The 14,593-nt window shown below is 41.5% G+C and overlaps 1 protein-coding gene across 1 annotated transcript in view; it reads right to left on the bottom strand.

Annotated features, from left to right (window-relative positions):
• LOC113961176 (serine/threonine-protein kinase PAK 3-like) overlaps nt 1-12,969 on the bottom strand; it is a 36,688-nt gene extending 23,719 nt beyond the window's left edge. The window contains exons 1-2 of the mRNA XM_027671272.1: nt 12,801-12,969; nt 9,067-9,197 (exon numbers count right to left, since the gene is read on the bottom strand). Coding sequence (XP_027527073.1) covers nt 9,067-9,197; nt 12,801-12,969 — 300 coding nt within the window. The remainder of the gene's footprint in view (nt 1-9,066; nt 9,198-12,800) is intronic.
• Nucleotides 12,970-14,593: the final 1,624 nt, after the last annotated feature.

Here is a 14,593-nt window from a genome sequence, read left to right on the forward strand (position 1 = left end):
CTGAAGGTGTATGCACCCATTGGCCACATGCCAGATAAAGGCATTCATTTAACAGGCTGAGGCAGAGGCTAAGACAGTTTGGTTCATAATTGCATTCCCTACTGGACTTCTGTCAGGAATCAATGGTTTCAAGAATTCGCATTGAAATACCATTTAAGCTTTCTTTTTTATTTCTTTCTCATGTCACGTCTACAAATTATCTCCAGAAGCCTCTTGCCAAATCTGAGGGCAACATTGTATCTTCACACCTCTTCACACTCTCCACATCTCTCCAAAAGCTACGATACATTGAGAGTTCATGTTCCAGTAACTTAGAGGCAAGTAAACTGTGCAAATTCATCAACCGCTCCGACCTTCAGGAAAGATTTTTTTTTAATTATTATTATGTTTTTGCTGATTTTTTTTTCCTTTTCAGATGGTCCTCTGTATGTTAACTGATTATAACTGGTAACTGGTTAGTAGTAGCATGAGAAGTCTGTCATTGATTTTCTTATGTCACATGTTGTCTTCCTTGCTTGAATTACTCAAGTCTCCCAGTGCCAACACTCTTGGAACTCCAGTGCTTATTGCACTTGCTACCTTCCTGCAAATACAAAAAGTGTTGCTAGAAACAGAAACTCATTTCAATGCATTTTCATGGCATCTCATTGTATTTTCAGAGGATAAAGGAAGCACCATGGAAATTAACCCTCCTTTTATTCTAATGATTTATAAAGCACATGACCATTCAGTAGGTGGTCAGCAAGGACCAAGATAGAAAACAAGAGCCAGAGAAGATCTCTCTAGGGCATTAAAAACCATATGTCAAAGCAAGCAGAATGAATATAACTTACAAAACAGGGGAGAAGTTCATGAAAGAGAGGGAAGAAAGAAAGAGTTTACCTAGTTCAAAACAAAAGGAACAGAAACATTGAGAGAAAAAGAGAGAGAGAGAGAAGAGAGATTTGTCATCCTACAAAGACTCAAGAAGAAAAAAACCTCTATAGCTCTTGCTATGAAAGTAGAACTTTTTTACCTGCAACTTCAAGCACATTCCTTCCCCCTCCTCTCACTTGGAAAACACTTTTTTCTCCATCATGAAAAGTCATTCCTTAGCACTAACAGCAAGTGGCTGGAAAAAACACCTGCACCTGTCAGGTGCAGCCAAGAAGGCATATGGGTGAGAGGTACACACCATGACATTATCCCAGTTAGTAAGAGTTAGTTGATACAATGAATTATCCCTAGAATAGTGTGGGAACAAGTTAATCCAGGGGCACCTGCATTCAGTTAATTAGAATCAGAAGGGAATATTTAGGCCTTGGAGCTGAGAAGGAGTGTGTGAATCAAAACACTGAGTTTGCAAAAAGTCCTGGGAATTCTGATTAACTAAATGGCAACACTAGGTGTTGTTTACACAAAGAGGTTAATAAAAGGGGAATGCAGAGAGAGCTCTGTGGAGGATCTTGAAAACTGAATCATGGTGTGTGTGCAGCTTCATGTGCAGCTCTGAGATATGCAAAAAGATTTCAGCCACCAGCTAGGTGAGGCTCTTGTTCCCATGCTGGGATATCATGGCCCACGATATGAAACTAGATGGTGCTGAAGCTAAGCAACTGGGATCCCTGTTCCCAGGATGTGGGCATTGACAAGGTCTGGCTGAGCTGGAGTTCATTTCCCCACAGTAGCCCTCACAGTGCTGTGCTTTGCATTAATAGTTAAAAGGGTTGATAACACACCAGTGTTTTGGCTACTGCTGAGCACAGCATCAGCACCCTAACATTCCTTCCTCAATTGACGGCAAGATCCTGGGAGGGGACACAAGTAGGCCAGCTGACCCAAACTGACTGAAGGGATATTCCATACCGTATGACGTCAGCTCAGATATAAAAGCTGAGGCAAGGATCAGGAAGGCAGGCATTCATTGTCTCCAATGGCTGCCTGCTGAGGAACTATTACACGTACTGAAGCCCTGTGTCTCAGGAGTGGTCAGACATCGCTGCTCATGGGAAGTAGAGAATAAACCCTGCTATCTTTTGCTTTGCTTTTGCATGCGCAAGCTTCTGCTTTGCTTTCGCTTTAAATAAACTGCCTTATCCCAACCCATGAGTTGTTTTTCCACCTTATTCTCTCCCCTGTCCAGCTGGGAAGGGGAGTGATAGAGTGACTGGGTGGGCATCTGGCGTCCAGCCAAGGTCAACCCACCACACAAAGGAATTGGGAAGAGGACAGAAACACTCAACCTCTGGAGGTGACTCACCTCAAGTGTGAGGGAAAGTTATTATCTCAAGGATGATCTAGTAATGTACCCAAGCAGGTGGAATGCCATGGAGAAAGGTATCCAGTACCTGAGAGAATTGGCTTTGCTGGAGGTAAGCTATAAGGATTGAAATAATGAGCAGGTGGGAATAGGGGCAGGTGATGTCCCAGCCCCAGAGGTGTCCCATCCCCAGCTCTACATCCCTCTACTCTTCCTTGCAGATGGCTGCAGGTGGCAGAGACCCCTGGGAAAGGAGTATGTCAAAGTGGGCGGTACCCTGGTGTCAGTCCAGGTGGCAGCCGGGGGGGATAAGGGTACAGGAGGGTGTATGGGCAGGCGGTTGTTTGGGAGCACCTTGGCTGTCCCAGAAAGTCATAAGTTCCCAGACCCCTGCAAGCTCAGCTGGGGGCACCTGTGGGGGACACAGGTGATGCAGAGGCCACCCCTCACCACTCACTGTCCTCTCCGCACAGCCCCCCATGCCAGTGAGGGTGCTGGGGGCTCAGGATGCTCTGGGTCCAGGTGCTGGGTGGGATCAAGGTATTGAAGTGCATCAGGGTTCTCAAAGGGGTGAGAATTCTGTGGGATTTGGAGTGGCTGAGACCCCAGGGCTGGGTGCTGGGAGAAGCAGTCCTGCACTGTGTGCTCAGGGCTGAGGGAGTTCCGGGCTGGCTGTTGGGAGCTGAGTGGTTTCAGGACTGTTGCTGAATGCTGGGGGTGTTCAGGGGTGGTGTTGGAGCACCAGCAAATGCAAAAGCTGGAGGTGGAGCCGGTGGCACCTGCACAAGGTGCATTGCATCACTCAGCATTCTTAACATGACATTGTGTGGTGATTTGCAGGTGCCACATCGCATGATGTGTGAATTTTGTAGGCAGAATTGCAGCTTGTTTTTCTTCCCCTTGAGCCCCGGCTGGGCTTTCCCTGCCCTTATCCCCATTATGTTTCCTGCCCTTTTCCCCTCACGTTTCCTGCCATTTTTTCACTCTCATTTCCTGTCCTTTTCCCCACGCTTTTCTTGCCGTTTTCCCCTTCACATTTCTTACACTTTTCCCCTCACATTTGCTGCCCTTCTTCACTCAGGTTTCCTGCCCCTTTTGCCCCTCACACTTCTCACATTTTTCTCCTCATGTTTCCCATTTCCCCTCATGTTTCCTGTTCTTCTTCTCTCCTCACATCTCTCACTTTTCTCCTCTTGTTTTCCACCCTTTTTCTGTCGTGTTCCCTGGCCTTTTTCTCCTGTCATATTACCTGCCCATTTTTCACTGTTTCTTGCCCTTTTTCCCTCATGTTCCTCACCCCTTTCCCCTCACATTTCCTACTGTTTTCCCCTCATGTTTGCCCTCCCCCATATCCTGGCCTTTTCCTCCCCCCATGTTTCCCAAACTTTTCCTCTCACATTTCTCACACTTTTCCTCTCAATTTTCCCATCCTTTTATCCCATCACAGTTCTCTCCTTTTTTCACTCACATTTATCACCGTTTTCCTCTCATGTTTCTCACACTTTCCCCTCATGTTTGCTGTCCTTTTATCCCTTTGTTTCTCGCTTTTTTTTCACTCAAATTTCCTGCCCTTTTCCCCCTCACGTTTCTCACACTTTCCCCCTCACTTTTCCTGTCCTTTTATCCCCTCAGGTTTCAATCCCCTTATTCTCTCAAGTTTCCTGTCCCTTTCCCATTCACATTTCTCATTTTCCCCCTCACATTTCTCTCATTTCTCTCCTCATATTTCTCTCCCTTTTTTCAGTCATGTTTCCTGCCCTTTTTCCCTTCACATTTTTCTTCCTTTCCCCCTCATGTTTCTGCACTGTTTCCTCATGTTTTCTGCCCTTCTCCCTGTCACATTTCTTGCCCTTTTTCACCAACTGATTCCTCTCAGTGACTGTTTATCCTCAATGGTTTGTGAGCTTGTCTTCCTCTTGCCTAAGAGTCTGCATGTTGCTGAACAGAAAGACTGTGCTCTTAATCTCATTAAGAACAACCAAATCAGAGTGGACTTTCTGCTGGAATTTTGTTTGTTTTTTTTTCCCCAGTTCTACATAGTCTTCATAATGACCTAAAACAAAGAGATAAACTTCGGGATACACAGCTTAGATGAACAACCATTGCATGATCTGCTCCAAGTACATCTCTTTCTGAATCACCTCGCAGTTACCATGACTCCTGCCTGAAAGAGATCTGCTGTGATGCCTCTTTGAGTTAAAGGAAGTCCACCTGTACAGGAAATGCTTTTGGCTTTTTGTTGGTTTGATCTAATTTTCAAAGGTGCAAACCAGGGAGTTTCTTCTTGTTTCCACCCATTTCAATTGACTTAACATCAGACTAAAGAACTCACAGCCAAGGTTACAATCTGGCTTGTGTATCTTGATGTGAACAGAACAAAGATGCAATACTGGATTATTTCACCAGCTGTCTATTAATGGTGATTGAAAGTGGGGCCTCTGCCCACCCTGTGCTGCTCCAAGGCCCCTCCTGCCCCAGCCACCATGTTGTGTGTGGCGGTAGCCCCAGACCCCATCTTGTGCATGGTGGCTGACAGTGGGAATGTATTGGTGGAGGGCATGGACAGGTGCTCACAGGCCAATTTGGTCAGCAAAATGTTGGCTTTATTAGAAGAAAGACATCTTTTATACTGCTTATGACACTCAGACATGATTCTTTTTCATGTTACATTGGATACATAAGGAAAACATACTTTGTTGTGCGGTGCTAATTGGATCACAACAGGTGTCCATAAAACTTGTTTACCTGCCAAAAAACTCCTCCTTCACCTTGGCACAAGGCCTGCAGCCATATTAGTTGCGTAATATCTTTTACTGTCTGCATCCAGCCATGCCAAGGCGACGCTCACAGAAATGCAATAGAAATTGTTCACACAATTTCTGTACACAGACAGGAATGCAGATCCCCGGACGAGGGTGTGGGTACTGTTTCCAACCGTTTACTTTCCCAGCCTGGGATTTGGAAATGTTTCTTCTTTCTTGGATTACACTGCTTCTTCCTTGTCCCTACGTAAGCTGCCATCTTACTCATTTTATATTAAGAAATGGAAATAAGAGGGTTCAGATGAGCATCTAAACAGTCTCTGACCTCTGCAGCTTCAGCCCCCTGACTCTCTGCTTTGCTCCTCCAAGCCTTCTCTCTACCACAGCAACAGATATCACTCAGCCTTCAAAGTTTTCCATAGGATCTGCTCCTCTCCCATCTCATGTTCATTAGCTGATTTCTGCCTCCAAGCTCCCCATAAGGCTGGCTTCTCCGTGGAAGTATCTAGGCATGAGCTTCTGCTCTTGCTCTTCATTTGGAGAGGACCAGCCTAACATTACAAGATAAAGATAAGACTAAGATAATTTTCCAGGGACTGCATTAAAAATATAGGTGATTGGTACAGGTTTATGTATTTTCTGTAGCCTTTCAGAACCACAGTTTTGAAATACATTTTACAAAACTGTTTATGCTATATAGCATTTCAGAAACAGCTCTTTATTTAAGAAAGAAAAGGAAGATTTTAAAGACACATATTTGGGTTCCAAAATCACATTTCCTAAGCTAAGTATAAACTACAGACCTTTTTGAGGTGCCTGTCCATACCCAGATCGAAGCCAGGCTTTCTTTGTGTCTCTCTGCTCTGTCCCTCTTCTCTTCAGCTGTGCAGGGGAGAAAATACAGTGAAAGACTCATGGAGTCAAGACAAGGACAGGGAGAGACCAGACATGAATTACTGTCCTGGGCAAAACAGGCTCTGCTTCAGGAAATTACTTTGGTTTATTACAACTTAAATCAGAATAGGATAATGAGAACTAGAACCAAATCTTACAACACCTTCCCCCTACCTCTCCCTTCTTCACAGGGTTAAACTTCACTCCCAGTTTTCCCTACCTCCTGCCCCCAAAGGCACAGGAGGATGGGGATTGGCGGCTGCAGTCAGTTCATCACATGCTGTTTCTGCTGCTCCTTCCTCCTCATGGGTAGGAGGCCTCACACTCCTCCCCTGCCCCAGCGTGGGATCGCTCCCACGGGAGACAGTCTTCCATGAACTTTTCTAATCCCCAGTGCTGCCATCCCAAGGGAACCGAAAAGTTCTCTCTACAGCTCCTCTCTGGAAGATATGGGATCACTGGTTAGCATTCCACACTTCTTCCATTTCTTTCCAAGTTTGGAATTAATCCTGTCTTTCAAAAATCGTACTACATATTAAATTCAAAGAACATGCACAAGGTAGAAATGCTTTACTTTACCCACCTCCACCCTTCTCCTTCTCCAACAGTCACCTAGAAATGGTTGTTATGGTCTAACAGTTAATAAAACTTCAAAAATTAGACTTCTGTGTTACTTCAAGCACCTCTAAACACCTCCACTCTTGATCTTTCTTGCCCAGAACTGAAAATATTTTCATCTCTCCCTTTTAGTCTTTCTCTGGAATAACTTTATTGATTCTTCTTAAGCTGGATTTTCTGTGCTGCTTCCAGTAATTCTTCCATTCTCATCTGACTTACACTTTGCTCTTCTTTTGCCAGCATAATACTTCCACATATTAATCATCCACCTTATTTGTGATACGTCTTTGCCAACTCTTTTAATTCTTATGGCCTTCCTTGGGAGCTTTCATATGCATATTCAAATTCTTACCTTTGTTGTTCAAGTGCATTCCTTGCTATCGCTTTTGCCTTCTTCTCACTCATATCCTAACTGCTGCCCCTTCCTGGAAATCCCACTAGTTACACAGTTCAAAGAATGTCCAAACTCCACGCAATCTTCAGACTTTCATTCATTCCTGCTCTACTTTAGGAACAAATTCATCAGATGACACAGAAATCTCTACTTCTGGATCTCTTCATGCTTTAAACACAAAAGATGAAACAGAGTAAATTTAACCTAAACCTGGATTGGTAAATAATGCTTCATTATGCACTTCCCAATTTTGTTTTCCCTTTTATGTTCCCTATCAACTCTCACTATACACCATTTGTTACAGCATGCCGGTCTTGCTGCCATCTGCAAAGCTTGCAAACTTTTGGATCCACACATTAAAAGTAGGGAGGAAAACAAAAAAAAAAAAAAAGAGAGGAAAGCGTAGGCTTGATAAGGCCTGTATCAGGAACAGTGTGGCCAGCAGGACCATGGAATTGATTCTTCCCCTCAGCGCTGGTGAGGCCACACCTCGAGTACTGTGTCCAGCTCTGGGCCCCTCAGTTCAGGAAGGATATTGAGGTGCTGGAGCAGGTCCAGAGAAGAGCAACAAGGCTGGTGAAGGGACTTGAGCACAAGTCTTATGAGGAGAGGCTGAGGGAGCTGGGGTTGTTCAGGCTGGAGAGGAAGAGGCTCAGGGGAGACCTCATCACTCTCTACAGCTGTCTGAACGGAGGTTGTAGCCAGTTGGGGATTGGTCTCTTCTCCCACACAGCTATCAGTAAGACAAGAGGGCATGGTCTTAAGCTCTGCCAGGGGACGTTTAGGTTGGATATTAGGGAGAAATTCTTTACAGAGAGGGTAACCAGGCATTGGAATGGGCTGCCCAGGGAAGTGGTGGATTCTCCATCCCTGGAGATTTTTAAGATGAGACTGGATGTGGCACTTAGTGCCATGGTCTAGTAACCATGGTGGTAGTGGATCAAGGGTTGGACTAAATGATTTCAGAGGTCTTTCCAACCCAGTTAATTCTATGATTCTATGATCTGAAAATAAGACAAGGATTTCCACACACACACTCCCTAGAAGAAATCAAGAGAAAGCACTTGTAATTCATTTCCAGAAGACAACTTACTACATGAAACTACAAAATAGAGGAGGGAAACTGTCCTTTTCACCCTTAAATATTCATTACCTGCAATAACACGTCCTAACTATACTTTACACATGGAGATTTGACTAGGCTGCATCCCAAATATACTATAGTTTAAATATACAGAAGACTAAAGATATCAACACACAGTCAATCGACTGTAAGAAATATCATTAGTACCTGCTTTCCAATCAGATCTGATAACCAATTGTCTGGTCAATTTGTTCCCTTCTTTCTGATGCCGCTCTTTCAGCCACAGCAAGAGCTACCAAACATCTTGACTGAGTGCAAAATACAGAGTTCCATTATCGTAACAGTTGTCAAGAAGAAAGTGAGTGATCTGTGAAGAACTGGTTCAAATTCACTTTTTAGTTTGAGACAGTCATAGTTTTTTTACCACAGTGAAAAAATTTAAATGCATCTCAATATTACAAAGGTTGCAAAAGGTTTCTCACTAGCATTATCACTGCAAATGCAAGTGAAGGGACATAAAGGCAGTAAAAAATATATTTCTTTAATTTAAATACATTTCTTTAATTTTCTTTTTCTTTAAAAAGAGATTTCAAGTACGATATGTTTTTAACAAAAAAAAAAAAGTTGAAGCATCTGTCTCCTGCTTCAGGGAAATCTGTAAGAAAAAGCCCTGAAAATAATCTTTCATTTTAACACAATATATACTATTCTGGATGCTAAGAGCAGAACTAGCTTTAGAAGCAAAAGCTACTTTCCCTTCAATATTTTATATTATTTTAATGAAAAAACGAAACCTATCAGAAAATTCTGCAGAATCATTTATGCTTTTCTGGGGATTTAGAATTTCAAAAGCAAGAAAGTGAATTGGAACACAAGATTTTCAACCACATAGAAAAACAAAAGCCTTAAAACTAACAAAAAGTAATTGCTTATCACAAATGTTACAAAATTGACATTAGTTTTATATAAATACTGATATCTTTTTTATTTCACTAAAGAAACATACTTGAGCAGTTTTTCCCAATCAAGTCTCTCCAATAATCAAAACAATTTTATTGTTCTCTATAATTTTTACAATTTCCTCCTTTTTTTCAAAAATCAGTAGTGATTGCCTGAAGGAATCAAACTCTGATTCCCCTCTTTTCACTGGATCCTGGGGGATACCATCATAAAGTTGTCCACTTGTCTTGTTCACTTCTTTGTTTTCTGTGAAGAGCAGGTTACAAATACACAACAGAAGAACACTAAAACACTGCTTAAAAATTGTACTTCAAAATTAACATTCCTGACTTTATATTCATCCCTGTCGGTAAACCGACAAGCCCATCACTCACTTAGAATTCATATTCATAGCAACGCATCCTGTTACGGCGGTTGAAATAAATATTTTTCAAAGGAGGTACCCCTTTCATAGGCACTTTGAACAAAAACAGACTATCCCAGTGCATTGATCTCAGTCAAAAAAGGTTACAAGTAGAAAAAAGGGAAATAGAAACTAAGCAAAAGCAGGCTGGTGTATTTTCTTGGCCTTTGTATCTGTGTACACATTCACATCTGAGCAGTTTGCCCAGAAATATCCACTATATAGTTAAACCAAACATGTAGTCTGACAAAAAAGAAGTAACTTCACTGTGATTCATATGCCTTCTTTCACATCCTCCCTGGTCTTTCAATCAGTCTTACATAACATAATGCTCTAGTCCAAGATTTGTTCTTAAATCACACTAATTGATCTGTGCTATATCTAGAGCTCTGGACCCATGCAGCACAGTGGGATGTATTAGAGAGCAATGCATAAGTAGCCAAAGAATCTGCACATCTTCTAAGGAGACCACATTCAGCATTGCAATGCTATTCTATAATTCCTTAATCATTATTTTCCAGAAGAATGGAAAGCTTGCTGTAAATTCAATTATACATTTTTAATGTGATTAACAGATTGATACACTAACTTATAAGCTCTATCTTACCAAGCCAAACACAGACTAATAGATTAGGAGAACCAAAAATACATTCTTGAGAAGTAAAGATAAATTTTACTCTACTCCTTAGTTTATGCCTTAAATTCCTAAGGAATTGTGTTTCAGTACTTTCGTTATAGCTTTCCTCTCTGTTCATTAAAAAATCTTATTAAACAATGAAACAGCTGAAAAAAAATAGCAAAGTAAGCACTTAAAGCAGGCACATCATGAATCAGACACAGCCAATAAAACAAGCCATACTGGTACAAGTGTTTTCTGTCCACTACACCCAGCTTGCACATAGAAACACAACATAACTCTTACACGCATAACTGTTAAAGTAATAATTTTATTAAAAGCATTGTTTTTTTTAAAAAACAAAACAAAACAAAACATTGTATCAGAAGTTTATCTTCTAGTGAACTCTTCTGCATTCTTGAAATGAAGAAGACTTTTAGGAAGAGACTACTCTCTATTTTAAATTTTTTTAAATCTATTTTATGAGGTGAAAAAACAAAAAATAAACTTCTTGCTTTATCAAGGACATGAATTTCTACAAGCAGAACAGCCAGCTTCATTTTCTCATGAGGGTGTTCTTACACAGGATCACAGTGACAGCTGTCTCTTCAATCTCACCCCACACAACTTATATGAAGTCTAGAAAATTAATGTGTTTGTTTGGAGGGAAGGGTGTCAATCAGGACAGGGGAGGAGACAGAACAGAAAGGGGTTTGTTTGTTACTTGGATTGTAGGCTGTTTTTTTCAAATGGTGTTGGCTGACAAGTCCATATCAGAAGACACACTGAACATACCAGATTCAACAGGACACGCATTTCCTCACTCCATCTTTGGCAGAAGTTTTGTGGGTTCTTTATTTGTGACAGGAAAACTGAATTAAACTCCATACAGCATACTTTGTATAGAGAGCCAAGTCATAAAGCCCACTACGTGCTTGTTCTGTTTTAACTAAACAAAACCAAACAATTTCTAACAGTAAAACCTGGTACTACTTGACAACGTTTATATTAAGAAAATCACTTTCTTTTAGTTGTTTTTTTGGGGGGTTTTTTAAACAGAAGCTATTTCTACTTGAAAGATCATTAAAAGAAAACTCCTTACACTAAAGTTTTACATACCAAAAAAACCCAGCTGTTAAGGTAAGGACAAACATGCACTTAAGAACTTCTATGGCATCCACCTAAGTCTAGAATGAGAATTAATTATTTTTAAATACTTCACTGCCTTCTTTTTGCAGCATTAAAACTGTGTGCATTTTTCTCCCAAGCCAGAAAAAATATTACTAAATAAATATATAAAACATTTCATTGTTTCACTCTGGCCATGAAATAGCAACTATTGATACTAACTTTCAAAAATACCACCTCATTCTGCAATATTTTTGGAAATAATTGCACTATTGCATGGATAAGTGTCCTGGTTCTGGCCAGGATAGGGTTAATTTTTGCAGTAGCCAGGAGGGGGCATGGCTAGGACACAGAGGTTATTCCATGCTACCTCATGTCATTGCCAGATAGAGGGGAAAGGGACTCATTTCCAGAGAAGAAGAGGTTCCTTCAGGTCCAGAAAATGTGGCAGGTGGAGCTGCCCAAAGTTGTCTATTGTCAGAGGGTTTTTCCTGTCTGAATTGTTTATTTTCTTATACTCTCTGTCACTGGTATTGTTGCTGTTATTGTTCATTTTCTTATCCCATTGCTGTTTCCAGTAAATTATTCTTAACTAAGCCCGTGATCTTTTCATTTTGTGCCTCCAATTCTCCTCTCCATCCCGCCACAGCAGGAAGGGAAGGGGAAGATGGGAGAGCAAGAGAGTGGTGCGTGATTTGGAGAATCTCGGTGGGGCCACTGAACTGGGGAGTACCATTCCTAAACCATGACACATGGATCTTGTGAGGATAAACACCTCTGGACAGTAACTCAGCTGTGCCATGCACAAATACAGCTACATGGCTTCTGGAACACAGAGAGAATAGGTAGGGTGATCCCATATCAGCTTACAAAAGACATATCTAGATGTACCCTTGCTGTGACAATATACAAAATCAAAGTCAGCTTCAGGGAATGCAAATAGTTGTTACTACCTTATTATTATTAAATTATTATTATTCTGCTAGAGCAATACCAAATTAATAGGAGGTAGGTGTTGCCTTTTAGTAGAGGAGGAAAGCATGAATATCTCTTGGAGAGCATTGAAGAAAAAAGCAAACCATATGTGACATTTGTTCTCACAGCCACAGCTCAACTGATGAATACCAAGTGATTTACAGCAAAAGTCAAAGGTTTTCTTCCTAGGTTGTGGTAATTTACATTCATTTTAATGGCTAATGAAGCTAAGATTTTTGTTGGGTTCTGGGGTTTTTGTTTGCTTTGTTGAGTTTTGTTGGTTTTTTTTTTATTTTGTTGTTATAGACATAGTTGATAAAATGAAGGGTTTCTTTCTTGGATTTTTGTTTTCCAGAAGCTTTCCTAATAAAGAGGAATCCAAGGAAATCAGTTTATCACTGTATTTTGCATATATATTTTGTATACACTATTTTGTATATTGACTATGCTTTTCCTGAGGAACCATATCACAGATTCACAGAATAATCAAGGTTGGAAGAGACCTTCAAGATTATCTAGTCCAACCATCAACCCAGCATCACCATAATCACCCCTAAAACATATTTCCAAGTGCAATTTCCAGAACACTTCTAGAGACGGTGGGTCCACCACCTCCCTGGACAACTTATTCCGAACATAACCACTTATTCAGTGAAAAAATTTTTTCTAATACCTAATCTGAACCTCCTTTGGTGCAATTTAAGACCATTTCCTCTTGTCATTTCACTTGAGACATGGCAGAAGAGGTCGACCCCCATCTCATTACACTTTCCTTTCAGGTAGTTGTAGAAAGCAATGAGGTCCTCTCGGAGTCTCCTTTTCTCCAGGCTAAACACTCCCAGCTTCCTCACCCAATCCTCATCATACTTGTGCTGCAGACCCTTCACCAGCTCCATTGCCCTTCTCTGGACTTGCTCCAGCACCTTAATGTCCCTTTTGAAGTGAGGGGACAAAAACTGAACACAGGATTCAAGGTGTGACTTCACCAGTGCCCAGTACGGGGGCATGATCACCGCCCTGGTCCTGCTGGCCACATTATTGCTGATCCAAGCCAGGATGTCCTTGGCCTTCTTGGTCACCTGGGCACACACTGCCTCATGTTCACCCATCTGTCAACCAGCATCCCCAGGTCCTTTTCCGCTAGGTAGCTTTCCAGCCACTTTTCCCTAAGCTAGGAGTGTTGCCTGGGCTTGCGACCCAAATGCGGGACTTGGCACTTGGCCTTATTGAACCACATCCAATTGGTCTCAGCCCATCAATCCAACCTGTTCAGATCCTTCTGCAGAGCCTTCCTGCCCTCCATTAGATCAATACTCCCGCCCAACTTCGTACCATCTGTAAACTGACTGAGGGTGCACTCAAGCTCCTTGTCCACATCATTAATGAAGATATTAAACAGGACTGGCTCCAGTATTGAGCTTTGGGGAATACCACTGGTGACTGGCCCCAGCTGGATGTAACTCCATTTACTACCATTCTCTGGGCCTGTCTGTCCAGACAGTTTTTTTATCCAGTGAACAGTACACTTGTCAAGGCATGGGCAGCCAGTTTCTCCAGGAGATGTTGTGGGAGATGGTGTGATATGCTTTACTGAAGCATGCACAGACAATATCCACAGCCTTTCCCCCATCTACTGAGCGGGTCACTTTGTCACATATATTGTCATAGGTAGAGGTTGCTGGAGGTAGACAAAAAGTGGTCTTTAAAAGGCCAGCTTTATTTCTATGATGCCTCCTGTACTTAAACTTGGTATAGAAGCACAGGGTGGTGTAGGAAGTACTGTGTGGTTCACCATATGATACATGTATCTTTACCTATATCATGAAGTATCTAAACTGATGTCTTCTAATGCGTATCACACACGCTGAATGTAAAATAAAACTGTTCAAATTTAGGTTTTTTGTTACTGTGATTCAATATATAAGTAGAAAAAAAACCCTCAGGTACTAAAAAAGGTCTTGGATACCTGCATCATTTCTTATTTTAGTGATCATGACTTTTTTCCACAACTTTGTAGGACTTCACCTTTAAACGGGAATTTACTTTTGCATGTTATGATCAATTTCTTAAATCCAGGTCTGCTATGCCTAGAAGAAAATTGTGATGAGAACATATAGATCAGGCAAACTTCCAACCATACACATATATAAAGATGGGGTCAGGAAATTGCTACATTGATACAACACACGGCAGTAAAGATAACATTAATGTATTTGAACTCTCTGACAGAGTCCTATGTAATTCCCATAACATAAAGTATATTTTCTAGTGCTTTTTCTCCTTTAAAGACCTATAAAAGTACATCATGTCTATATCAAATAAAGTTACTTTTACCCTTCATTTAGGCTTGCTGTAGAACTAGTCAAAGTCTTCTCCCATGTCAAGTTCTCTTACACACACACATACACCCAGACAAACAAAATTCTGCCTTTGCATACGGCTGATAACTGCTCGTAAAGTAAACCTGCGGTGCGCAGGTCGGGCGGGAAGAGCCGTCCGCGGTGGGATTGGAGATTCTGT

Source organism: Neopelma chrysocephalum, unplaced genomic scaffold, assembly GCF_003984885.1.
Source record: "Neopelma chrysocephalum unplaced genomic scaffold, ASM398488v2 Primary Assembly neopelma1_97065, whole genome shotgun sequence".
Classification (NCBI taxonomy): domain Eukaryota; kingdom Metazoa; phylum Chordata; class Aves; order Passeriformes; family Pipridae; genus Neopelma; species Neopelma chrysocephalum.